This window comes from Macaca fascicularis, chromosome 16 (assembly GCF_037993035.2).
Source record: "Macaca fascicularis isolate 582-1 chromosome 16, T2T-MFA8v1.1".
NCBI classification, from domain to species: domain Eukaryota; kingdom Metazoa; phylum Chordata; class Mammalia; order Primates; family Cercopithecidae; genus Macaca; species Macaca fascicularis.
Window position 1 is genome coordinate 38241927 of NC_088390.1, and position 27939 is coordinate 38269865.

Genomic DNA, 27939 nt, shown 5'->3' on the forward strand with positions numbered 1-27939 from the left:
GAAACTCCTGATCTCGTGGTTGCCTGCCTCGGCCTCCCAAAGTGCTGGGATTACAGGCGTGACATTGCGCCCAGCCCTCTAGTCTAAATAGTTTTAAGAAGATTACTTTGTAATAACGATATAGAAGGAGTTTAGGCCTCTGTGGCAGTAAAACAAATTGAAGCTCTTTGAAGGTTTTATAAAAGAGAATATCATGAAAGCAGTCTTTTTTTTTTTTTTTTTTTTTTTTTTTTGAGACTGAGTCTGGCTCTGTCGCCCAGGCTGGAGTGCAGTGGCCGGATCTCAGCTCACTGCAAGCTCCGCCTCCCAGGTTTACGCCATTCTCCTGCCTCAGCCTCCCGAGTAGCTGGGACCACAGGCGCCCGCCACTTCGCCCGGCTAGTTTTTTGTATTTTTTAGTAGAGATGGGGTTTCACCGTGTTAGCCAGGATGGTCTCGATCTCCTGACCTCGTGATCCGCCCGTCTCGGCCTCCCAAAGTGCTGGGATTACAGGCTTGAGCCACCGCGCCCGGTCAAAAGCAGTCTTTGAGAAAATTATTTGATCTCTCCTATATTTGAATAGGAAAGTAAAAATCAGAAGCAAGGAGAACAATTGAGATACTCTGGTAGTAAGGCAATACTGATCTATACAAAGGTTCTTGTGTGTGTGTGATCCTTGAAGGACGAGGAAGAAATAATAGACATTTCGAAAAGGACATGATAATTACCTGAGAAATGAAAGAATAGGAGTCAAATATAATTCCAAAATTTTTAGCTTAGGGTCACTGGTAAGATGATAATGACAGGAACAAAAATAACGTGAGAAGGAAAGTGTGTTTTAGAAGAAAAGATAATGGATACACTTCTAAACATGGTTTAGTTCAAGGTGACATTGAGATCAATTGGCAATGTCCAAACAGCAGTTGGAGGTACGAGTTTAGAGTTCAAGTATAAGGATAAGAATGGAGAACCAATTTGGGATCATCAGCTTAATAGGTAAATTCTTGAGGATGGGTGAGTGATTCGATCAGATGGCTAAAAGTTAGCTATTTTCAATAGCTTAGTGTCCTAAAATCAAAGAAGAGAAGCACTGGCAGTCTTTGTCAGTGAAACTGAGAGAAGTTAAAGAAAATTGCTAATTGAAAAGCTGTTCGATTTACAAGAAAAAAAAGTAAATTGGTCACCTAAGAGCAAAGGTTACATGCTGATGGGCTTTGGGTACCACAATTTTGTTTTCAAGACTTCAAGGCCGGGCGCGGTGGCTCACGCCTGTAACCCCAGCACTTTGGGAGGCCGAGGCGGGCGAATCACCTGAGGTCAGGAGTTCAAAACCAGCCTGACCAAGATGGTGAAACCCTGTCTCTACTAAAAACACACACACAAAAAATTAGCCGGGTGTGATGGCGGGCGCCTGTAATCCCAGCTACTTGGGAGGCTGAGACAGGAGAATCCCTTGAACCTGGGAGGCGGAGGTTGCAATGAGCTGAGACCATGCCAATTGCACACCAGCCTGGGCAACAAGAGTGAAACTCCATCTCAAAAAAAAAAAAAAAAGACATTTTGAACTGGTTAGCAACAACATAAATGAGAAGTTTTCCCATGAAAATTTCGATTTCTGACTTCTTTGGAAAAATCTGAAAATCTGGCTGTGCTGGACCAGTGTTTTCACATGGCAACAATTCACCCGTTGCTGATCAGTGGTCGCCTCTTTTAGGTAGCCCGTGCTTTCCAGTTCAAGTTCTGCAGTGTCTGCTCCATACGTTTACTTTGTTTGACTAGCCATCTCAGTCAGCATTTGGATTTTCAAGACAAATCTATTAAGGCAAATCCACATTGACTTACAATGATTTTTTTTTATTTCTACAATTTATTTGAATTCATTATCTGAGTCTCCAGTCTTTGCATGTTTTTTTATTTTTTAGAGGCTGCCTCCATTTGAAACATTTTCTCAGGGACCTACATTGCAGTTCACTCTTCGTTGGACAGGAGAGACCAATGATAAATCTACAGCTCCTATTGCCAAACCTCTTGCCACTAGAAATTCAGAGAGTCTCCATCAGGAAAACAAACCTGGTTCAGTTAAACCTACTCAAACTATTGGTAAGAAAACATTACAATCAAAATAATGGTTTGCAGGGTTAGGTCTCATGCTTTAGATTAATTCACTTGTGTTTTGCTTCATGTGATTCTTCTTCTTCTTCTTTTTTTTTTTTTTGAGACAGAGTCTTGCTCTGTTACCCAGGCAGTAGTGCAGTGGCGCGATTTTGGCTCACTGCCACCTCTGCCTTGTGGGTTCAAACGATTCTCCTGCCTCAGCCTCCCGAGTAGCTGTGACTACAGGCACATGCCACCACACCTGGCTAATTTTTTGTAGTTTTAGTAGAGACAGGGTTGGCTGGGCGCAGTGGCTCACACCTGTAATCCCAGCACTTTGGGAGACCAAGGCGGGTGGATCACAAGGTCAGGAGATTGAGACCATCCTGGCTAACACGATGAAACCCCGTCCCTACTAAAAATACAAAAAAAAAATTAGCCAGGCGTGGTGGTGGCCACCCGTAGTCCCAGTACTCAAGAAGCTGAGGCATGAGAATGGCGTGAACCCAGGAGGCAGAGTTTGCAGTGAGCTGAGATTGTGCCACTGCACTCCAGTCTGGGCGACAGAGCAATACTCCGTCTCAAAAAAAATAATAGTAAGTCAGTAAATTAAAGAAGTAGAGATGAGGTTTCACCATGTTAGCCAGGATGGCCTTCATCTCCTGACCTCATGATCTGCCCGCCTCAGCCTCTCAAAGTGCTGGGATTACAGGCGAGAGCCACCTCTCCTGGCCTCTATGTGATTAATTGTTTGGAAATACTATTTGACTTATTAGGTAGGTTACGAATCATGGTAAATTAGGGTTCTCCTATCTTAAGTGTAAAGTTTTGTGTTGAAGTAGTAGTAAAAATTCTTCATCCAGAACCTTTGTGCCAAGTGTACCTAGAAATTTGAATTGAAAAAAAAGAAATTTATAGAAGCGTGATATGGTACATGGTATAGATGTCATATATAACATCTTGAAGTGGAATCCTCATGTTAATTAACTTAGGGCAAGTTTTTCCACTAAACAAATTTACCAGAAACTTACAAGAAAACGATTGGTTTTCAGATTAGCTTTTAAGATTTTGGAATCACAACTATAAAGAGCTTTGGAACTAAGTTTTGTTTTGTTTTGTTTTGTTTTGAGATGGAGTCTAGTTCTGTGGCCCAGACTGGAGTGCAGTGGCACAATCTCGGCTTACTGCAAGCTCTGCCTCCCTGGTTCATGCCATTCTCCTGCCTCAACCTCCTGAGTAGCTGGGATTACAGGCGCTTGTCACCACGCCCAGCTACTTTTTTGATTTTTTTTGTTTTTTTTTTTGTATTTTTAGTAGAGACGGGGTTTCACCTCGTTAGCCAGGATGATCTCTATCTCCTGACCTTGCGATCCGCCCGCCTTTGCCTCCAAAAGTGCTGCGATTACAGGCATGAGCCATCGAGCCCAGCCCAGTAACTATGTTTTTTATAGCTCACATATAAGTTTTTCTGTTCGTTTTTGTTTTTTTTGTTTTGTTTTGTTTTGTTTTTTTAAATTGGAGTCTCGCTTTCTTGCCCAGGCTGGAGTGCAGTGGTGCAATCTTAGCTCACTGCAAGCTCCACCTCCCGGGATCATGCAGTCTCCTGCCTCAGCCTCCAGAGTAGCTGGACTATAGGCGCTGGCCACCATGCCTGGCTAAAAAATTTTTTTTTTTTTTGTATTTTTAATAGAGACGGGATTTCACCGTTTTAGCCAGGAGAGTCTTGATCTCCTAAGCTCATGATCTGCCTGCCTCGGCCTCCCAAAAAATTAGGCCGGGCATGAGCCACCATACCCGGCCTATTTTTTTGTATTTTTAGTAGAGATGGGGTTTCACCGTGTTAGCCAGGATGGTGTTGATCTCCTGACCTTGTGATCCGCTCACCTAGGCCTCCTCCCTAAGTGCTGGGAATTACAGGCATGAGCCACCGCGCCCAGGCTGCAGTGCAGTGGCATGATCTTGGCTCAGCACAACCTTAGCCTCCCGGTTTCAGGAATTCTCCTGCCTCAGCCTCCCGAGTAGCTGAGATTACAGGCACACACCACCATGCCCAGCTAATTTTTGTATTTTTAGTAGAGACAGGGTTTCATCATGTAGGCCAGACTGGTCTCAAACTACTGACCTCAGGTGATCCACCCATCTCGGCCTCCCAAAGTGCTGGGATTACAGGCATGAGCCATTGTGCCCAGCCAGTTTTTAAGAGGAAAAAACATTTTCAAATAGAGTTAACTTTCTGCTGAGTTTAAGGCCCAAGTTGCAGTGTTCTATCATTTTTATTTTACTTTTTTTTTTTGAGACAGGGTCTCTCTCTCTCACCCTGGCTGGAGTGCAGTGGTGCCATCTCAGCAACTGCCTCCCAGGCTCAAGAGATCCTCCCACCTTAGCCCTCCATACAGATAGGACTACAGGCTCGTGCCACCACACCATGTTAATTTTTGTATTTTTTTGGTAGAGATGGGATTTTGCTGTCACCCACGCTGGTCTCAAACTCCTGAGCTCAAGCAATCTACCTCCCTCAGCGTCCCACAGTACTGGGACTACAGACTTGAGCCGCTGCGCCTGGCCAAGTTCTGTCGTTTTTGTATCTGTCCAGTAGGAACATTTTCCTTGACCTGAGAGCACTTGTGTGTCTTTATCTGCCTGTTTAAAGAAGGCAGAAGGCTTAAGTTGTCCTCTTTGACCACCCATGTACACTCATTGTGTGCAGGTCACAGTAATGGTCAAAGAGATACAGGAAATGGGGCCAGGCGCAGTGGCTGACAACTGTAATCCCAGCACTTTGGGAGACCAGGGTGGGTGGATTGCTTGAAGCCCAGGAGTTCAAGACCAGTCTGGGCAACATAGTGACACCCTGTCGCTTATAAAAAATAAAAAATATAAATAAAATAAATGGCCTGTGTCAGGGGAAAGGTTTTCCAAGTAAACTGTAGTGTGGGCACTTCTCAGAATACTCAGAAGCCAGTGAAATAGGTAAAAGATTACATTGAAAGTAAGAAAAAGTTATATACAAATTATACCTAATTGTTAATTATGTAAGGAAATATAAATACCCTTTTTTTTTTTTTCTTTTGGAGACGGAGTCTTGCTCCGTCACCCGTGCTGGAGTGCAGTGGTGTGACCTCAGCTCACTGCACCCTCTGCCTCCCGGGTTCAAGCAATTCTCCTGCCTCAGCCTCCCAAGTAGCTGGGACTACAGGCATGTGCCACCATGCCTGGCTAGTTTTTATATGTATATATTTTCTTAGTAGAGATGGCGTTTCACCATGTTAGCCAGGCTGGTCTCAAACTTCTGACCTCAGGCAGTACGCCTGCCTCAGCTTCCCAAAGTGCTGGGAATGCAGACATGAGCCACCGTGCCCGGCCTGAAATAATTTTAATATACTAAGTATAACTTTCTGATAAACCATCACTTAGTGTCTGCTCACACCTGGGCTCTGAGAATACAAACACCAATTAAAACCACACTCTGGGCTGGACATGCTGACTCACATCTGTAATCCTAGTGCTTTTGGAGGCCGAGAAGAGCAGATTGCCTGAGCTCAGGAGTTCGAGACCAGCCTGGGCAACATGGTGAAACCCTGTCTCTACTAAAATACAAGCAATCAGCCGGGTGTGGTGGCGGGTACCTGTAATCCCAGCTACTCAGGAGGCTGAGGCACGAGACTTGCTTGAACCCAGGAGGTGGAGGTTGCAGTGAGCTGAGATTGCGCCACTGCACGCCAGCCTGGGCAACAAAGTGAATCTTTGTCTCAACAGCAAAAAAAACACAACCGCACTCTGACCTCAAAGTGCTTAAAACAGCATGGTAATGACATATAATTACTTGGAGTTACTTTTTTAATTGTTTAGGATATGGGAGGTGGTTTTTTGTTTTTGTTTTTTGAGACAGAGTTTCGCTTTTGTCACCCAGGCTGAAGTGCAGTGGTGTGGTCTCAGCTCACTGCAACCTCCACCTCCCAGGTTCAAGCAATTCTCCTGCTTCCGCCTCCTGAGCAGCTAGGATTGCAGGTGCCCACCACCATGCCCGGCTAATTTTTTGTGTCTTTAGTAGAGACGGGGGTTTCGCCATGTTGGGCAGGCTGGTCTCTAACTCCTGACCTCATGATCTGCCTGCCTTGGCCTCCCAATGTGCTGGGATTACAGCCATGAGCCACCGCGCCGGGCCGGAGGTGCTTTTTAAGGAAAAAAATATGTCCTGCCAACAGATGTTAACATCAGCTTAGGGATGCTGATTATGGGTATTATTCCCACAGTCATCAGTTGAGGGAAATAACAGAAATGTATTTAAATACCACAAGTAGAATTCTGTGAAACCTTTAGTATTTAATAGTTTTTGTGAGGTACGTTATTTTGCTTTTCAAAAGCAGTGTTTTTATTGAATATAAAAGTGTATGCTTTCAGCTGTTAAAGAATCATTGACTACAGATCTGCAAACAAGAAAAGAAAAGGATACTCCAAATGAAAACCGACAGAAATTAAGAATATTTTATCAGGTAAACATAGATGACCCTTCTTAAATTAATTATGAAATGTATTTGTTGTTTGTCAAACATGAATATTTTTTATTTTTATTTTATTTATTTATTTATTTGAGACAGGGTCTCACTTTGTTGCCCAGGCTGGAGTGCAGTGGTGCAATCTCAGCTCACTGCAACCTCTGCCTCTTGGGTTCAACCAGATTTTCACACCTCAGCCTCCCGAGTAACTGATTACAAGCACACGCCGTCACTCCCGGCTAATTTTTATAGTTTTTATGGAGACGAGGTTTTACTATGTTGCCCAGGCTTATCTTGAGCTCCAAGCGATTCATTTGACAGTGTCTACCTTGGCCTCCCAAAATTCTGGGATTAACAGGCACGAGTGACCTCGCCTCGCTGGGTATATTTAATTGAAGAGAATATCTCTAATTTGATTTTCCTTTTAAATTTTTAAAACTATTTTTAGAAGTGATGTTTTTTTTTTTTTTTTTTTTTTTTTGAGATGGAGTCTCGCTCTGTCACCCAGGCTGGAGTGCAGTGGCCGGATCTCGGCTCACTGCAAGCTCCGCCTCCCAGGTTCACGCCATTCTCCTGCCTCAGCCTCCCGAGTAGCTGGGACTACAGGCGCCCGCCACCTCGCCCGGCTAGTTTTTTGTATTTTTTAGTAGAGACGGGGTTTCACCGTGTTAGCCAGGATGGTCTCGATCTCCTGACCTCGTGATCCGCCCATCTCGGCCTCCCAAAGTGCTGGGATTACAGGCGTGAGCCACTGCGCCCGGCCTAGAAGTGATGTTTAAACAAAATATCTTGTTATGCATAAATTGGAGATTTGCTTTTTTTTTTTTTAATTGTTTTTAGTTTCTCTATAACAACAATACAAGGCAACAAACTGAAGCAAGAGATGACCTGCATTGCCCTTGGTGCACTCTGAACTGCCGCAAACTTTATAGTTTACTCAAGCATCTTAAACTCTGCCATAGCAGATTTATCTTCAACTATGTTGTGAGTAATTTTTCATATTTTCTCAATTTGTATTAAGGACATCTCTTGTACCCCACAAATATATACACCTGTGTACCCACAAGAATTTTAAAAATTAAAAAAGGGAAAAAATACGCATTAAGTACAAGACAGCTTGACTTTCAAAAATTGCTCTTTGTATAAAAATAACAAATTTCTGTATTTGATAGATTGCTGTATATATGGATTACCGTGAATGATTCAGAGTTGACATGTATTTGGAATTATAATTAATGTTTGTGTAGTGTGTCTTAAGTGACTCACAAAATCCTCAACCAACTCTTTGAATTAAATAATTTTCTTATTCTTGTTCAACCAAGAAATAAATGACATAGTTAAGATTTTAACACATTTTGTTGACCCCAGGTCTTCTGACTGCCTGTTTTACCATGCTGGTGTGCCTGGCCTATTTTAGTTTTCTAAATATTAAGAACCCACAGATTCTTTAATTAAATTGGAGGGATATTTAGGATAGGATAATTAATATTTTTTTGACATTTTTGTTGCAGTATCATCCAAAAGGTGCTAGGATAGATGTTTCTATCAATGAGTGTTATGATGGCTCCTATGCAGGAAATCCTCAGGATATTCATCGCCAACCTGGATTTGCTTTTAGTCGCAACGGACCAGTTAAGAGAACACCTATCACACACATTCTTGTGTGCAGGTCGGTAAAAAGGGCATATACCAAAAGTTTACGCTCTGATTTTTACTGATGTTGGAGGAAGAAAGGAGCCAGACAAAGCTACTAGTTAGGTGGAAATTATTTTTCAGTATTAGGTGTCTGTGGGGTTGTTAACTGCTTTATAACACTTGATAGCTCCTATTTCTACAGAGGTTTTCTCACTTTTTCTTTGAACTTTATCCTTAAGTTTTAATAATGTTAATGTCACTACTGCTGCAGTGGTTAGTGAGATTAAAGAATTTTGTCAGTAGAAGTTTCTGGAGAATTGCTTGAACCTGGGAGGTTGAAGTTGCAGTGAGCCGAGGTCACGCCATTGTGCTGCAGCCTGGCAACAAAAGCAAAACTTCATCTCAAATAATAATAATAGTAATAAATAAAATTACAAAGGGGAATTTTTAATCTTAGTAAAACTGAAAAAAATTTTAAGGCAGGTGTATGTAACCAGTGTTAGGACTTGTCTGCTTTGTGAATATACATGAGTTAGAATATACAATTTTGACATGTAGAATTTTATATGCATATTCCTATCTGAATGAGCCCTATCTAGCACTTCATTTCTTTTTCCTCCTTTTTAACTATAAATTTTCACACACAGAAAGATAGTTTTAAAACTGTGTTTGAATTAATATGTAATAGGTTTGATTTACATTATGTACCGAAAGAAAATAACTATTGGGGCTGTGCCTCTAATACTGTTGTTTTGTGGTTAGTTTTATAAAATGGTGATGTTGCAGATTATCAGAGATCTCAACTCCTAGTCGTAAGGTTAGATGGTATACATGTAGAGACCATAAATCAACATTTATTTCTTTTCATTAGGCCAAAACGAACAAAAGCAAGCATGTCTGAATTTCTTGAATCTGAAGATGGAGAAGTAGAACAGCAAAGAACATATAGTAGTGGCCATAATCGTCTGTATTTCCATAGTGATACCTGCTTACCTCTCCGTCCACAAGAAATGGAAGTAGATAGTGAAGATGAAAAGGATCCTGAATGGCTAAGAGAAAAAACCATTACAGTAATTATTATTACCATCTTTATTGGCAATTGTCTTGAAATATTAATTTGTTTTGAAAATTGCTTAATATGGGCCGGGCGCGGTGGCTCAAGCCTGTAGTCCCAGCACTTTGGGAGGCCGAGACGGGCGGATCACGAGGTCAGGAGATCGAGACCATCCTGGCTAACACGGTGAAACCCCGTCTCTACTAAAAAAATACGAAAAACTAGCCGGGCGCGGTGGCAGGCGCCTGTAGTCCCAACTGCTCGGGAGGCTGAGGCAGGAGAATGGCGTAAACCTGGGAGGCGGAGCTTGCAGTGAGCTGAGATCCGGCCACTGCACTCCAGCCTGGGCGGTAGAGCGAGACTCCGTCTCAAAAAAAAAAAAAAAAAAGAAAATTGCTTAATATGAACTAGACTTTCAGTGTAAAGGAACTCTTTTTTTAAAAAATTAAGGAATCCAGAAATGTACAATTTTTTAAATTGTCACTTTAAAAGTTAACCAAGTTAGGTTGGGGGTGGTCGCTCATCCCTGTAATCCTAGCACTTTTGGAGGCAGTCAGATTGCCTGAGTTCAGGAGTTCAAGACCAGTCGACAACATGGCGAAACCCGGTCTCTACTAAAAATACAAAAAATTAGCTGGGTATGGTGGCACGCACTTGTAGTCCCAGCTACTCAGGAGGCTGAGGCAGGAGAGTCGCTTAACCCCAGGAGGTGGAGGTTGCAGTGAGCCAGGATTATACCACTGCACTCCAGCCTGGGTGATAGAGCGAGACCCTGTCTCAAAACAAAAAAGTTACCAAGTTAAAGGGAAGATGGATTTTCTTCAAGTAAATTTGTATTGTGTGTTTTCATTTCTATATTTATAGGTAATCGTAATTTAACCTTTCCCTTTTCATTTATTTGCTTGCTTATTTATTTATTTATTTTCTGAGACAGAGTCTCCTCTGTCGCCCAGGCTGGAGTGGAGTGGCATGATCTCGGCTCACTGCAAGCTCCACCTCCCGGGATCACGCCATTCTCCTGCCTCAGCCTTCCGAGTAGCTGGGACTACAAGCGCCTGCCACCACGCCCGGCTAATTTTTTGTATTTTTTTTTAGTAGAGACGGGGTTTCACCGTGTTAGCCAGGATGGTCTTGATCTCTTGACTTTGTGATCCGCCCACCTCGGCCTCCCCAAGTGCTGGGATTACAGGCGTGAGCCACCGCACCCGGCTACCTTTCCCTTTTTAAATGATGGCAGGTGTGCGGGCTCACACCTGTAATCCCAACACTTTGGTAAGGTGAGTTGGGCTGATCACCTGAGGTCAGGAGTTTGAGACCAGCCTCGCCAACATGGCAAACCCCTTCTCTACTAATAGAAAATACAACAGTTAGCTGGGCATGGTAGCATGTGCTTGTGATCGCAGCTGCTCGGGAGGCTGAGACAGGAGAATCGCTTGAACCCGGAAGGTCAAGGTTTGAGTGAGCTGAGTGCCACTGTACTTCAGCCTGGGCGACAGAGCAAGACTCTGTCTCTAAATAAATGAATAAAATACAATAAAATGACTACTTAAATAGAAGTCAATTTTTTTTTTTTTTTTTTTTGAGACGGAGTCTCACGCTGTTGCCCAGGCTGGAGTGCAGTGGCGCGATCTCGGCTCACTGCAAGCTCCGCCTCCCGGGTTCCCGCCATTCTCCTGCCTCAGCCTCCTGAGTAGCTGGGACTACAGGCGCCCGCCACCGCGCCCGGCTAATTTTTTGTATTTTTAGTAGAGACGGGGTTTCACTGTGGTCTCGATCTCCTGACCTTGTGATCCGCCCGCCTCGGCCTCCCAAAGTGCTGGGATTACAGGCTTGAGCCACCGCGCCCGGCCAATAGAAGTCAATTTTAAGAAATGTTACCACTTTGCTGTAAAATATGTTGTGGTATTTTTGGTTCCAAAACATTGTTTTTGACATACTCACAAGTTTTTCTTAAAGTATGTTACGGCCGGGCGCGGTGGCTCAAGCCTGTAATCCCAGCACTTTGGGAGGCCGAGACGGGCGGATCACGAGGTCAGGAGATCAAGACCATCCTGGCTAACACGGTGAAACCCCATCTCTACTAAAAAATACAAAAAAAAACTAGCCGGGCGAGGTGGCGGGCGCCTGTAGTCCCAGCGACTCGGGAGGCTGAGGCAGGAGAATGGCGTAAACCCGGGAGGCGGAGCTTGCAGTGAGCTGAGATCCGGCCACTGCACTCCAGCCTGGGCGACAGAGCCAGACTCCCTCTCAAAAAAAAAAAAAAAAAGTATGTTACATTTATTCTGTGTTTAATAGGTGTTTTTCGTTCTTTTCCCCAGCAAATTGAAGAATTTTCTGATGTTAATGAAGGAGAGAAAGAAGTGATGAAACTCTGGAATCTCCATGTCATGAAGCATGGGTAGGGTATTTCTAAATTAATTTAAATATTTTATTCTTTATGGTCTTTTGCTGTTTTCCATTCTAGAAATCTAAAATTCAGTCATTGTATATGTGTCCCAAATCTTATTCTAGTTCAGTGTTTTTTGGTTTGGCAGGTTTTTTTTTAGGTACAAAGACGTTCCTTTTGGTATTATTTTTAACAGTGAATTAATATTATATTCGTTAGTATTAATAAAATCAGGGCAAAAACTGGGCCTTGTCTTTAGAACTTGTTGCAGAGATGTGAGTCATTGCAACATTATGTATCAGGGTTGTGATTCCATCACCTTTCAAGAGGAACAGACTGCTACAACCCTGGTGTCTGTAGAAAATGGTGTCATCATTATAGACCTTCCTCAGAAATCACTGGTGCCCATCCTAACTCTCGTAGTAGTGTTTCTCCCATGCTTGCAAACTCTATCAGGGTTGACTCATTCACACTCAAAACATCTTATAGAGCTGGGCGTGGTGGCTCACACCTGTAATCCCAGCACTCTGAGAGGCCAAGGTGGGTGGATCACTTGAGGTCAGAAGTTTGAGACCAACCTGGCCAATATGGTGAAACCCTGTCTCGGCCGGGCACGGTGGCTCAAGCCTGTAATCCCAGCACTTTGGGAGGCCGAGACGGGTGGATCACGAGGTCAGGAGATCGAGACCATCCTGGTGAACATGGTGAAACCCCGTCTCTACTAAAAAATACAAAAAACTAGCCGGGCGAGGTGGCGGTGCCTGTAGTCCCAGCTACTCGGGAGGCTGAGGCAGGAGAATGGCGTGAACCCGGGAGGCGGAGCTTGCAGTGAGCTGAGATCCGGCCACTGCAACTCCAGCCCCGGAGACAGAGCGAGACTCCGTCTCAAAAAAAAAGAAGAAACCCTGTCTCCACTAAACATACAAAAATTAGCTGGGTGTGTTGTCACACACCTGTAATCCCACTTACTTGGGAGGCTGAGGCACTAGAATTGCTTGAAGAACCCGGAAAGTGGAAATTACAGTGAGCCAAGATTGCACCACTGCACTCCAGCCTGGGCAACAGAGTGAGACCCTGTCTCCAAAAAAAAAAAAAAAAAAAAAGCCACCTTGGTGGGACCCACGACCAGGGAGCAGCAGAAGGCAAGACAGAGCTGGAGGTTCATTTAATGACCCAATTTTCATGCCTTTTATTGCCATGTGTTACATGTCTGGAAATCCTGAAAATTACCACAGTTATTACCACAATTTTTAACAATTGGTTAATTTTTCAGAATAAAACATGAGGCTTTTTGGATTTGTTTACCATTTCATAGAGGTGAAAGGAGAACAATTTTTGTTTCTTATTCCTTTGCAGCTAAAAGTATGTTCCTGGCTTGGTGTGGTGGCTCACACTTATAATGCTGGCATTTTAGGATGCCAAGGCAGGAGGATCACTGGAATTGAGGAACTAAAGACCAACCTGGGCAACGTAGTGAGACCTTGTGTCTACTGAATTTTTTTTTTTTTTTTTTTTTTTTTTGAGACAGAGTCTCTCTCTGTCGCCCAGGCTGGAGTGCAGTGGTGCGATCTCGACTCACTGCAAGCACCGCCTCCCAGGTTCATGCCATTCGCCTGCCTCAGCCTCCCGAGCAGCTGGGACTACAGGCACCCGCCACCACGTCCAGCTAATTTTTTGTATTTTTGGTAGAGACGGGGTTTCACCGTGTTAGCCAGGATGGTCTCAATCTCCTGACCTCGTGATCCGCCCACCTCGGCCTCTCAAAGTGCTGGAATTACAGGCATAATTACCCGACCCACCCAAGTATTTTATGCTTTTTTTTTTTTTTTTTTTTTTTTTTTTTTTTTTTTTTTTTTTGAGACGGAGTCTGGCTCTGTCACCCGGGCTGGAGTGCAGTGGCCGGATCTCAGCTCACTGAAAGCTCCGCATCCCAGGTTTACGCCATTCTCCTGCCTCAGCCTCCCGAGTAGCTGGGACTACAGGCGCCCGCCACCTCGCCCGGCTATTTTTTTGTATTTTTTAGTAGAGATGGGGGTTTCACTGTGTTAGCCAGGATGGTCTCGATCTCCTGACCTCGTGATCCGCCCATCTCGGCCTCCCAAAGTGCTGGGATTACAGGCTTGAGCCACCGCGCCCGGCCGTATTTTATGCTTTTAAGACTGCTTATGTAATTGAAGAACAGAAATTATATCTACTGTTCTAATGACACCTGTTTAAGCTTAACTTAGATTAAATCTCTTGAAATTTCTAAAATGGTAAGCTTGGCCGGGCGCGGTGGCTCAAGCCTGTAATCCCAGCACTTTGGGAGGCCGAGACGGGCGGATCACGAGGTCAGGAGATCAAGACCATCCTGGCTAACACGGTGAAACCCCGTCTCTACTAAAAAATACAAAAAACTAGCCGGGCGAGGTGGCGGGCGCCTGTAGTCCCAGCTACACGGGAGGCTGAGGCAGGAGAATGGCGTAAACCCGGGAGGCAGAGCTTGCAGTGAGCCGAGATCCGGCCACTGCACTCCAGCCCGGGCGACAGAACGAGACTCCGTCTCACAAAAAAAATAAATAAATAAATAAAAATAAAATGGTAAGCTCATTCAGATGATTAAGGCTCAGTTTCTCTATAGTTTTACCGCTTCTTTTATCATCTTTTATTTACTGGAATTGGATATAGTCTTCTTATAATGGTTATCACTATTGCATTTGACAAAAATGCCTTGTATTGCTATTGATTTTCTGTTTTTATTAAATAGGTTTATTGCTGACAATCAAATGAATCATGCCTGTATGCTGTTTGTAGAAAATTATGGACAGAAAATAATTAAGAAGAATTTATGTCGAAACTTCATGCTTCATCTAGTCAGCATGCATGACTTTAATCTTATTAGCATAATGTCAATAGATAAAGCTGTTACCAAGCTCCGTGAAATGCAGCAAAAATTAGAAAAAGGGGAATCTGCTTCCCCTGCAAACGAAGAAATAACTGAAGAACAAAATGGGACAGCAAATGGATTTAGTGAAATTAACTCAAAAGAGAAAGCTTTGGAAACAGATAGCGTCTCAGGGGTTTCAAAACAGAGCAAAAAGCAAAAACTCTGAAAAGATCTAACCCCATGTTATGGACAAACACTGAAATTACATTTTAGGGAATTCATCCTCTAAGAAGAATTATGTTTTTGTTTGTAATCATAGGTTCCAAACAGGCACTGTTAGATGAAGTAAATGATTTCAACAAGGATATTTGTATCAGGGTTCTACTTCACTTCATTATGCAGCATTACATGTATATCACTTTCATTGATATCATTAAAACATTCTCTAGTTTAAGCATGAAAAGCAATATTTCAAAGAAAGTATTTTTAAATTCAACAGTTGTCATCAAATATGTTGAATTGATAATCTAGAAATTATTTCATATATAAATTAGAATTTTTTTGCATTTATGACTGGCTGTTTTTCTACTTTGTAATTGTGAGACATTTTCTTGGGGAGGGAAAATTGGAATGGTTCCCTTTTTTAGAAATTGAAGCGGTCTTCATATATCAACTACAGAAAAGAAAAAAAATAGAAATTGAAGGATTTTTATGAAATTATATTGCATTACTATTTGCAGTCAAACTTAGATCCTTGTTTTTGAAATCATTTATCAATTCAGAATGAAAAATTATAATGTGAGATATTTTACATTACGTAAGTTCATTTTACAATTAAAAAATAGCACTTCTTCATCTTATGCCTGTTTGAGACGATAATAAATTTTCACATTGTTGACAGTGAAATGCCATGTTGGTTTATAAGATTACTGACCATTTTGTTTTCATGTGGATAATTTTAGTGCATTGCTCACTCAGTATGTTTTTTTTTTAACTTGAACATTTTTCTTGTTTTGGTTTTTCTTTTTTAATTAGATAATCACATGGAAAATTCAGCTGTTCGTATCTTTAAATTAGGATTGCAAACCAAGGGAAGAACACGCTTGAGATTTTAAAATGTCACTTATAAGGGGAGAAGTATTCTTAAAAAGTCAACCAGAAAACTGTTATGCCTTTTATTTCTTTGCAAGGATGTCTTTGTAACGTGTTTCATGAATAGAATATCCAATACAGATAAGCTGACTTGAATCATTTTGAGCAATTTTGCCCTGTGTTATATGTGTTTCATGCACATATTTGCAGTTGGATTTTCTCCAACAGAAAGTGGATTCACTACTGGCACATTAACAAGCACCAATAGGTTTTATTCCAACTCCGAGCACTGTGGTTGAGTAACATCACCTCAATTTTATATTATCCTTAAAGATATTGCATTTTCATATTCTTTATTTATAAAGGATCGATGCTGCTGTAAATACAGGTATTTTTAATTTTAAGATTTCATTCCACCACCATCAGATGCAGTTCCCTATTTTGTTTAATGAAGGGATATATAAGCTTTCTAATGGTGTCTTCAGAAATTTATAAAATGTAAATACTGATTTGATTGGTCTTTAAGATGTGTTTAACTGTGAGGCTATTTAACGAATAGTGTGGATGTGATTTGTCATCCAGTATTAAGTTCTTAGTCATTGATTTTTGTGTTTAAAAAAAAAATAGGAAAGAGGGAAACTGCAGCTTTCATTACAGATTCCTTGATTGGTAAGCTCTCCAAATGATGAGTTTTAGTAAACTCTGATTTTGCCTCTGGATAGTAGATCTCGAGCATTTATCTCGGGCTTTAATTTGCTAAAGCTGTGCACATATGTAAAAAAAAAAAAAAATAGATTATTTTAGGGGAGATGTAGGTGTAGAATTATTGCTTATGTCATTTCTTAAGCAGTTATGCTCTTAATGCTTAAAAGAAGGCTAGCATTGTTTGCACAAAAAGTTGGTGATTCCCTCCCCCAAATAGTAATAAAATTACTTCTGTTGAGTAAACTTTTTATGTCATCGTAAAAGCTGAAAAAATCCCTTTGTTTCTATTTATAAAAAAAAGTGCTTTTCTATATGTACCCTTGATAACAGATTTTGAAGAAATCATGTAAGATGATAAAGCATTTGAATGGTACAGTAGATGTAAAAAAAATTCAGTTTAAAAGAACATTTGTTTTTACATTAAATGTTTATTTGAAATCAAATGATTTTGTACATAAAGTTCAATAATATAAAAGCTGTATTCTGTTTTGGGGTTTTTTGTTATTATGCATTGTTAACATGTACATTAAAATTTTGGTTTAGATAGCATAGTAAGAATTCAGCCTCAGATGAGTCAGAGCTAATAAGAAATTAGGAAAATCTTAATGTGAAATCCTGCTTTCATCAGTTACAACTACTATGTCATTTATGGTATTACATAAATATTTAAAAACTTTTAGTTCAGAGTAATGTCAATTATTAGTCACCCACATAGCTACGCATCTTTGGTTGTGGGTTTTTTTCTTTTAAGTGAAAAAATTTATCTTGGTAATTAGAAAGCTCATAGAGGCCAGGTACGGTGGCTCACACCTGTAATCCCAACACTTCGGGAGGCTGAGGTGGGTGCATCACAAGGTCAGGAGGTCAAGACCAGCCTGGCCAACATAGTGAAACCCTGTCTCTACTAAAAATAAAAAAATTAGCTGGGCATGGTGGCATGCGCCTGTAATCCCAGCTACTCGGGAGTCTGAGGCAGGAGAATCGTTTGAAACCAGGAGGCAGAGGTTGTGAGCAGAGATCGCACCATTGTACTCCAGCCTGGGCAACAGAGCAAGACTCTGTCTCCAAAAGAGAAAAGAAAAAATTAGCTGAGTGTGGTGGTGCACACCTGTAGTCTCAGCTACTCCAGAGTCTGAGGAGAAGATCACTTCAGCCTGGGAGGTTGAGGCTGCTGTGAGCCATGTTCATGCCAGGCACTCCATCCTGGGTGACAGAGTGAGACTCTTGTCTCAAAAAAAAAAAAAAAAGTATACTGAATATTAGATACTGCTTCAGTAAATAATTTCTCAAATTATTTAAATACTGATTACTGAATGTGAAAGGAAATTTTTGAAAACTATTTTGGGGCCTGGCATACTGGCTCATGCCTGTAATTCCAGCACTTTGGGAGGCTGAGGTGGGAGGAGGTGTTTTGAGATCAGGCTAGGCAACATAGTGAGGAAACTCCATCTTTATTAAAATACAGGAAAATTGGCTGGGCGCGGTGGATCACCAAGGTCAGGAGTTCGAGACCAACTTGGCCTATATGGTGAAACTCCATCTCTACTAAAAATACAAAATCAGCCGGGCGTTGTGGCGGGCACCTGTAATCCCAGCTACTGGGGAGGCTGAGGCAGGAGAATCACTTGAACCCGGGAGGCGGAGGTTGCGGTGAGCCAAGATCGCATCACTGCACTCCAGCCTGGACAACAAGACTGAAACTCTGTCTCAAAAAAAAAAAAAACAGAAAAAGCAGGAAAAGATGGATTAAGAACACAGACGGTTTCATCAAGATGGAAGTTGGCAGATGTCACTGTTCAGAAGAAAAGGAGAAACAGACACTCAACACAGTTATGGCCGGAAAATAAATTGGTACAACCTCTAGAGAAAGCAATCTGGTGCTTTCTGTTAAAATCGCAATGCAGATAACCTTTGCCCTAGTAACTCAATTTTTAGGAATTTATCCTCCGTGTGAACTAGAATATAAATTGACAAATTGTCACCACTGTTAAAAATAGCAGATTAGACAAATCAGTAGGGGACTGGTTAAATTATCATACATCCATGTAAGTGTACAGTATACTATTTAGCAATTTTTAAAAGGATCAGAAAGGGCTGGGTGCAGTGGCTGTAATTGCAGCACATTGGTAGCCCTACGGGTGGATCATTTGGGGCTGGGAGTTCCAGACCAGCTTGGCCAACTTATCAAAACCCTGCCTCTACTAGAAATATCAAAAATTAGCCGGGCATGGTGGTGCATACCTGAAATCTTAGCTACTTGGGAGGCTGAGGCAGGAGAATCACTGGAACCTGGGAGGTGCACTGCATTGCAGCCTGGGCAACAGAGGGAGACTCTCAAAAAACAAAAACAGACACAGTGAAAAGCCTCCCTCCCATTTGTCCTTTTCTCCAATTCACTGTCCTCCATAAAAGCAACTGTTTCTGTGTATACTTTTAGATACACTCTACAACTCAAATATGGGTATTTTTCAATTTTTAACAAAAATGGTAGTATGCCATAAATTATTCTGTACTGTACTTCTGTTTTGGTGTTCCACATTGACATCAGTTCACAGAACCCTTTTCTGGTCCTTTTTTTTTTTTTTTTTTTTTTTTTTTCCGCTTTTGGTGCTGCTGGGCAAGGCTGGAATGCAGTGGCACAACCTTGGCTCACTGCAACCTCCACCTCCCAAGCTCAAGCGATTCTCCTGTCTTAGCCTCCCCAGTGAGATTATAGGCACCCACCACCACGCCCGGCTAATTTTTGTATTTTTAGTAGAGACAGAGTTTCACCATGTTGGACAGGCTGGTCTCGAACTCCTGACCTCAAGTGATCCACCTGCCTCGGCCTCCCAAAGTGCCTGAATTACAGGTGTGAGCCACTGTGCTGGGCTCACTCAGTTTATATTTTCTGCTTGTTAAAGTTATAGTATGTTGCTCCTAGTATAATTATACCACATACCATGTTAAAGCAGACATCGATGTTTTCCCCTGTTAGCAGTAAAAAAAGAAAGAAAAAAAAGCCCTGATTAAATTCATCTATTCATCTAAAGATGAAATTATATGTAGTCTTCCCTTCAACAAACAACTACCAGGGTATGCCAGAACTTAAGTTCACAGTATGCACTCTGGTGTGTGTGTGCGTTTTTTTGGGAAAAAAAAATTATGTAGACCGGGCACAGTGGGTCACACCTGTAATCCCAGTACTTTGGGGGGCTGAGGTGAGTATCCACCTGAGGTCAGGAGTTCAAGACCAGCCTGGCCAACATAATGGAACCCTATCTCTACTAAAAATACAAAAATTAGCCGGGCATGGTGGTGGGCACCTGTAATCCCAGCTACTTGGGAGGCTGTGGCAGGGATAATTACTTGAACCTGGCAGGTGGAGGTTGCAGTGAGCCAACATTGCGCCACTGCACTCCTGCCTAGGTGACAGATGGAGACTCCGTTTCAATATATATATATATACACACACACACACAGAGATAGAGTGAGTCTCGCTATGTTGTTCAGGCTGGGCTCAAACTCCTGGGCTCCAGCAGTCCTCCTGCCTCGACCTCCCTAAGTACTGGGATTGTAGGCATGAGCCACTGTACCTGGCTCAATCTGGTTTTTTTTTTTTTTTTTTTGAGACGGAGTCTCGCTCTGTCGCCTAGGCTGAAGTGCAGTGGCCGGATCTCAGCTCACTGCAAGCTCCACCTCCCGGGTCTACGCCATTCTCCTGCCTCAGCCTCCCGAGTAGCTGGGACTACAGGCGCCCGCCACCTCGCCTGGCTAGTTTTTTGTATTTTTTTAGTAGAGACGGGGTTTCACCGTGTTAGCCAGGCTAGTCTCGATCTCCTGACCTCGTGATCCGCCCGTCTCGGCCTCCCAGAGTGCTGGGATTACAGGCTTGAGCCACCGCGCCCGGCCCCCCCTTTTTTTTTTTTTTTGAGACGGAGTCTCGCTGTGTTGCCAGACTGGAGTGCAGTGGCGGGATCTTGGCTCACTGCAACCTCCGCCTCCCGAGTTCAAGTGATTCTCCTGCCTCAGCCTTTCAAGTAGCTGGGACTCTAGGCGCACGCTAGCACGCCCAGCTAATTTTTGTATTTTTAGTAGAGACGGGGTTTCACCATGTTGGCCAGGATGGCCTCAATCTCCTGACCTCGTGATCTGACCTCCTTGGCCTTCCAAAGTGCTGGCATTACAGACATGAGCCACCGCTCCCAGCCCCACTCTGGTATTCTTAGTAGGTGCCCAAGATCCATTGATCTTTTTTTTTTTTTTTTTTTTTTGAGAGGGAGTCTCGCTCTGTCGCCCAGGCTGGGATGCAGTGGCCGGATCTCAGCTCACTGCAAGCTCCGCCTCCCGGGTTCACGCCATTCTCCTGCCTCAGCCTCCCGAGTAGCTGGGACTACAGGCGCCCGCCACCTCGCCCGGCTAGTTATTTTTTTGTATTTTTTAGTTGAGATGGGGTTTCACCTTGTTAGCCAGGATGGTCTCGATCTCCTGACCTCGTGATCCGCCCGTCTCGGCCTCTCAAAGTGCTATGATTATAGGCTTAAGCCACTGGGCCCGGTCTTGTTGATCCATTTTTATCTGCTGTCTTTTCCACTTGGCAAAGTTCCAACCAGGGGCCGCCTGTAGGTGCCCTAACTCCTGGAATAATATTTATGTCCAAGCTACTACATCATTTTCCTTTTTTTTTTTTTTTTTTTTCTTTTCCTTTTTTTTTAATTTGATTTTTTTGAGACGGAGTCTCGCTTTGTCGCCCAAGTTGGAGTGCAGTTGCACGGTCTCCGCTCACTGCAAGCTCCGCCTCCTGGGTTCACGCCATTCTCCTGTCTCAGACTCCTGAGTAGCTCGGACTACAGGCACCGGCCACCGCGCCTGGCTAATTTTTTTTTTTTTTTTTTTTTTTAGTATTTTTAGTAGAGAGAGGGTTTCACCGTGTTAGCCAGGATGGTCTTGATCTCCTGACCTCGTGATCTTACTACCTTGGCCTCCCAAAGTGTTGGGATTACAGGCGTGAGCCACGGCGCCCAGCTTTTTTTTTTTTTTTTTTTTTTTTCTTGAGACAGGGTCTCGCTCTGTCGCCAGGCTGGAGTGGAGTGCAGTGGTGCGATTTCAGCTCAGTGCAACCTGCAACTCCCTAGTTCAAGTGATTCTCCTGCCTCAGCCTCGCGAGTAGCTGTGATTACAGGCACACACCACCACGCCCAAGTGATTTTTTTTTTTTTTTTTTTGAGACGGGAGTTTCGTTCTTGTTGCCCAGGGTGGTGTGCAATGACATGATCTCGGCTCACCGCAACCTCCGCCTCCCAGGTTCAAGCGATTCTCCTGCCTCAGCCTCCCGAGTTGCTGGGATTACAGGCGCTTGCCACCATGCCCGGCTAATTTTGTATTTTTAGTTGAGATGGGGTTTCTCCATGTTGGTCAGGCTGTTCTTGGACTCCTGACCTCAAGTGATCCGCCTGCCTCGGCCTCCCAAAGTGCTGGGATTACAGGCGTGAGCCACTGCACTTGCCCCCACGCCCAGGTAATTTTTGTATTTTTAGTAGAGAGATGGTTTCACCATGTTGGCCAGGATGGTCTTGATCTCCTGACCTTGTGATCTGCCCACCTCGACCTCCCAAAGTGCTGGGATTACAGGTGTGAGCCACTGCACCTGGCCTGCCATCCTTTTTCGTAACCCAAATAGCTTCTACCTGTTCTTCCAGTGTGCTATCACTAGTAGCCATTCTTCTGTTCAGCTATTGAATATCTGTGCCAACACTTTTCCCAAGCACTAGGAATGGGAAGCTGTGTAAGACTAAGATCCTGCTTCAAGGATTCTCCCAGTGTTTATAGGTCAAAACAGGAGTCATTTACATCTTCCTTCTTTCCCTATTATAAGCATATATCCCTTTGGTAGACTTGCTACTCCAGAGAAAAGGTGAAGTTATACAGGTATCGGAATAGAAGTTTTTTCTATTTTGACACGTAAATTTATGAATTGCCTGAAATACCTAGAATGTAATGGGACTAATAAATCTTAGCTCCTTTCTTTACTAATTCAACTAAGATTTTCTACCAAGTGGGTTGTCTAAATTATACCTGTTTCTCTTCTTGTTTGGGGAGTAGATTCTTCTGTCAGACCTTGTAGGGGAAGGATCATCGTTGCTATATGGGTAGTTAGGATTACAGAGCCTTATTTATTCTTTAAAGACTTACTTAGCATCTAATATGGCTCATACATTAGGCATGGGGATACAAAGATAAATAAGCCAGATACCGTTGTCATCATCATGAATCTTAAATTCTAGTGAGGGAGATTTTCATTTATGTTTTAGTAAATTATATAATGTCTAATATCAGACTTGTGTCCTGGACATAGTGTAGTACAGGGAAGAATTATGGGCTTTGGAATTAGGTATGGATTTGAATCCCAGCTTTGGTTATGCTTGCAACTTTATATATAACTCAGAAAGTTACTTAACCATGCCAAATTTGTTTCTTCAACTGTAAAATGGTATTACAGGTGCCTTGCTCAGCAAGGTACTTAGAACAATAACTGGCTCTTGGTTTAGCATCACCATTCCTGTCCCTATAACCAAACTGCTTGGTCTACCTCAACCCTCCACTCCCACCTCAGAAGAAAACTCAAATGCTACATAGAATAAGCTCGCCCCTTCTACCTTAAGATACTTTTTTTTTTTTTTTTTTTTTTTTGAGACGGAGTCTTGCTCTGTCGCCCAGGCTGGAGTGCAGTGGCGCGATCTCGGCTCACTGCAAGCTCCGCCTCCCGGGTTCCCGCCATTCTCCTGCCTCAGCCTCCTGAGTAGCTGGGACTACAGGCGCCCGCCACCGCGCCCGGCTAATTTTTTGTATTTTTAGTAGAGACGGGGTTTCACCGTGGTCTCGATCTCCTGACCTTGTGATCCGCCCGCCTCGGCCTCCCAAAGTGCTGGGATTGCAGGCGTGAGCCACCGCGCCCGGCCCCTACCTTAAGATACTTTAAGAATATGGACATCTGTTAAGATTATATAAACACAGTCTAATTCTACCAAAACACAATTTTCCTAATATTGCCTTATATAAGATTGCTGCATAGAAGTGGCATGGAAAGGTCAATTTTTAAATTTAATTTTATTTATTTATTTATTTTGAGACAGAGTCTTGCTCTGTCCCCCAGGCTGAAGGGCAGTGGTGCGATCTCGGCTCACGGCAACCTCTACCTCCCCGATTCAAGCGATTCTCCTGCCTCAGCCTCCCAAGTAGCTGGGACTACAGACACCCACCATCATGCCTGGCTAATTTTATGTTGGTTTTTTTTTTTTTTTGGTAGAGATGGGGTTTCACCATGTTGGTTAGTCTGGTCTTGAATTCCTGACCTTAAGTGATCCACCCACCTTGGTCTCCCGAATGCTGGAATTACAGGCTTGGGCCAGTACACCCGACCAAGTTTTTAAAATTGACATTAAATTTTATGGAATAGAAGCATTTGTTAGATTAGTTTCACTGAATATGGTTTTTGTATTTTAAAAAGAAAGTACTCGGCCGGGCGCGGTGGCTCACGCCTGTAATCCCAGCACTTTGGGAGGCCGAGGCGGGCGGATCACAAGGTCAGGAGATCGAGACCACGGTGAAACCCCGTCTCTACTAAAAATACAAAAAATTAGCCGGGTGCGGTGGTGGGCGCCTATAGTCCCAGCTACTCGGGAGGCTGAGGCAGGAGAATGGCGTGAACCCGGGAGGCGGAGCTTGCAGTGAGCTGAGATCCGGCCACTGCACTCCAGCCTGGGCGGCAGAGCGAGACTCCGTCTCAAAAAAAAAAAAAAAAAAAAAAAAAAAAATAGGCCATGTGCAGTAGCTCACACCTATAATCCCAGCACTTTGGGAGGCCGAGGCGGGTGGATCACCTGAGGTCGGGAGTTCAAGAGACCAGCCTGACCAACATGGAGAAACCCCCTCTCTACTAAAAATACAAAAAAATTAGCCGGGCATGGTGGCACGTGCTTGTAATACCAGATACATAGGAGGCTGAGGCAGGAGAATCGCTTGAACCTGGGAGGCAGAGGTTGCGGTGAGCAAAGATTGTGCCCTGTACTCCACTCCAACCTGGGCAACAGAGCAAGACTCTATCTCAAAAAAAACCCAACGATGACAACAATAACAACAACAAAACAAAACAAAAAACTAAACAAAACAAAAAAACTAGCTGGGTGTGGTGGCACGTCCCAGCTACTTGGGAGGCTAAGGCAGGAGAATCGCTTGAACTTGGGAGGGGGAGTTTGCAGTGAGCTGAGATCATGCCACTTTACTCAAGCCTGGGGGACAGAGTGAGACTCTGTCTGAAAAAAAAAAAAAGAAAAAAGAATATAATCTGATCACTAAGGATATTCATTGCTAGAGTTGGTCATTGTTTGTACTTTTTCAGAGGACAGAGGTAGGAAATATATGTTCTTAAATTTATGTTACTCCATTTTCTTCTGGCAAAAGCCGTGCTGTTAGAATTATTCTTATTATAATCTAATTTTCATTCCCTTATAAGTCACATGCTCTTTTTCTTGGATGCCTAGACTGTTTTTTTTCTCTAAAACCCAATACTTTTACTAAGATATAACCTGATGTTGGTTGCTCCGGGTTGATACTTTTTAGGTATACAGTGTGCTCTTTCAATATATACTTTCAAATCTTTTTATATTTCCAAAAAGCTTTATTGAGTTATAATTTTTGACATTTTTTCTATTTTCCTGTTTTTGGTTTTCTTCTTTGAGGACTTTTGTTATCTGTATATTTGATTATCTTTACTGTCTTCAATATTCACTACCTTCTCTTGAACCCTTTTTATGTTTCTACATTTATTTATTTTTTGAGATAGGGTCTCACTTTGTCGCCCAGGCTGGAGTGCAGTGGCACAATCATGGCTCACTGCAACCTCTGCCTCATGGGCTCAAGTGATCCTCCAGCCTCAGCTGGGATCACAGGTGTGCACCAGCATATCTGGCTAATTTTTAAAATGTTGGTAGAGATGAGGTTTCACCATGTTGCCCTGGCTGGTCTGGAACTCCTGGGCTCAAGTGATCCTCCTGTCTTGGCCTCTCAAAGTGCTGGGATTACAGGTGTGAGCCACTGTGCCTGGCCTCTGGGATTTCTAGTCTCTATCTATTCCTCTCCCCAACTTTGGGTTTGATTTTTCTTTCCTTCATCTCAAATCTATTCCGTTCATTTTTTTTTTTTTTTTTAACTTTTAGTGGGAGAGCACATAGCCCTTCACTACCACAAACTGTACATTCAAATTTCCACATTTGGGTAAATCGCAGGGGTCTATACATCTAAAGTCTAATGAATAAGCCTTGCCCTTGGAAAACCACCTTCCTGATCACAGTATCTCCCGTCAGGTATTATCCTCAATTTTTTTTTTTTTTTTTTTTTTTTTTTTTTGAGACAGAGTCTCGCTGTGTCACCCAGGCTGGAGTGCTAGAGTACAGTGGTGCAATCTCAGCTCACTACAACCTCCGACTCCCGGGTTCAAGCAGTTCTCCTGCCTCAGCCTCCCAAGTAGCTGGGACTACAGGCACTCCCCACCACGCCTGACTAATTTTTGTATTTTTAGTAGAGGTGGGGTTTCACTATGTTGGTCAGGCTGGTCTTGAACTCCTGACCTCGTGATCCACCCACCTTCGCCTCCCAAAATGCTGGGATTACAGGCTTGAGCCACCATGCCTGGCTGATTATCCTCAATTTTAATTCTCCTCCCTTCAATTTTTCCTCATTATTGGAGCCTATCCTAGAACAGTCTAGCACGTCACTTTTGAGAATCCATAAGAGCTGGACCACTCCAGGTCCTTCAGATTTTCTTACTGTGCAGCAAAGGGTTAAGTAGCAGGTCTGGGTTGGCCACACCCTTCAGATCCTAAAGAAAGGGTAGGCCTTGGCAATATCCCGCCTGATAAGCTTGTCCTTGTTTACCTGGGGGCCTTGAGCCTTATGGTATCAGCCTCAGCTCAGGCAGGGCTGAGGACTAAGGTGAGCCACACACGGGGACAGCCATGCCCCCATGTCCCCAGGCTGCTGATAAAAACCAAGACTTAGGTGAAGTTCCCTGATAGATAATATTCTGTTCAAACTGTCACACACTGTTGAAGAGCAGCTAAGTACTGTCCATATGATTCCACTGGGAGAGGATAAATGGAAGCTTGTGCCTGGTCTCTCCAGGCCCCTGCCCTGCGTGTCTTTTTCTATTGCTTATTTTATTTATTATTATTATTTTTTGACACAGAGCCTCGCTCTGTAATGCAGGCTGGAGTACGTGGTGTGATCTCAGCTCACTGCAACCTCTGCCTCCTGGGTTCAAGTGATTCTCCTACCTCAGCCTCCCGAGTAGCTGGGATTACAGGCACCGGCCACCATGCCCGGCTAATTTTTTGTATTTTTATCCACCTGCCTCAGCCTCCCGAAGGGCTGGGATTACAGACGTGAGCCACAGCACCCAGATTTTATTTATTTATTTATGTATTTTTAAGACGGAATCTCATTCTGTTGCCCAGGCTGTAGTGCAGTGGCCCGATCTCAGCTCACTGCAAATTCCACCTCCCAGGTTCATGCCATTTTCCTGCCTCAGCCTCCCGAGTAGCTGGGACTACCACACCTGGCTAATTTTTTTGTATTTTTAGTAGAGATGGGGTTTCACCATGTTAGCCAGGATGGTCTCGATCTCCTAACCTCGTGATCTGCCCGCCTCAGCCTCCCAAAGTGCTGGGATTACAGGCGTGAGCCACCACGCCCAGCTGTTTATTTTTAATAGACAGGATTTTGCTCTGTCACCCAGGCTGGAGTATAGTGGCAAATGTAGCTCGCTGTAGCCTCAAACTGCTGAACTCAAGTGATCCTTCCACCTTAGCCTCCTGAGTAGCCGGCTAATGCCTGGCTATGCCTAGCTAATTAAAAAAAATTTTTTTGGTAGAAATGGGGGTCTCATCATGTTGCCCAGGTTGGTCTTGACCTCCTGGCCTCAAGCAATCCTCCACACCTTGGCCTCCCAAAGTACTGGGATTATAGGTGTGAGCCAGCAGGCCCGGCCAAACTTGCTAATTTTAATCTGTGCCTTTTTGCTTTACTAAATAGTAACCATGAGTGTAACAGCTTTTCTGAGTTCTGTGAGTCCTGGCAAGTCATCGAATCTGAGAGTGATCTTAAGCACCCCTGAACACACTTACCGTGGCCCACTTGCACTCATCTGGTATTGGAAGGAAACAAATTTCTTGAGTTTCAGCTGCTACTTTTCAGTTGTTCCATGGTGCTTTCCAGGAGCTCCAGGTTGATGATATGGAGTTTCCCCTGTTCTCACATCTGTCAGGCTTTGCGCCTTCTTTGTCCTGCACAGACACTGAGATCATGCAGGTCTTGCATCTGTTTGTAGTTCGTCTTCACTAGCTTGTATTTTAGAATTTGAGGGGGTAAGTGGTCACCTAGTCTTATTGTAGATATTATTCAGGGGATTTTGCTTTTGTTATCTATCTATTTGTTCTATTTCTTTGTGTTTATTTATTAAGAGATGGGGTCTACCAATGTTGCGTAGGCTCACTGCAACCTCAAATTCCCAGGCTCAAGTGATTCTCCCACCTCAGTCTCCTGAGTAGCTTTGGAACTACAGGTGGGCACCACCACACCTGGCTAAATTTTTATTTT

General features: G+C 43.3%; 1 protein-coding gene and 1 pseudogene across 11 annotated transcripts in view; one reads left to right on the forward strand and one right to left on the reverse strand.

Moving 5' to 3' along the window:
- The window catches only part of SUZ12 (SUZ12 polycomb repressive complex 2 subunit), a 69004-nt gene extending 52221 nt beyond the window's left edge, over positions 1–16783 (forward strand). For 8 of the 11 annotated variants that reach the window (XR_012425499.1, XM_005583372.5, XM_005583373.5 and 5 more), the window contains 7 exons: positions 1903–2080; positions 6476–6567; positions 7411–7554; positions 8082–8239; positions 9077–9275; positions 11578–11657; positions 14392–16783. Coding sequence is in view for 9 of the 11 variants with exons in the window: in XM_005583372.5 (XP_005583429.1) it covers positions 1903–2080; positions 6476–6567; positions 7411–7554; positions 8082–8239; positions 9077–9275; positions 11578–11657; positions 14392–14737 (1197 nt within the window). In the remaining 2 variants the exon portion in view is untranslated. Of the gene's footprint in view, positions 1–1902; positions 2081–6462; positions 6568–7410; positions 7555–8081; positions 8240–9076; positions 9276–11577; positions 11658–14391 lie in introns of all 11 variants that reach the window. The other 3 variants (XR_012425498.1, XM_045375177.3, XM_074018957.1) reach the window with 1 other exon arrangement.
- An 8720-nt stretch (positions 16784–25503) lies between these two features.
- On the reverse strand, positions 25504–25656 carry LOC123569648 (U1 spliceosomal RNA; annotated as a pseudogene).
- Positions 25657–27939: the final 2283 nt, after the last annotated feature.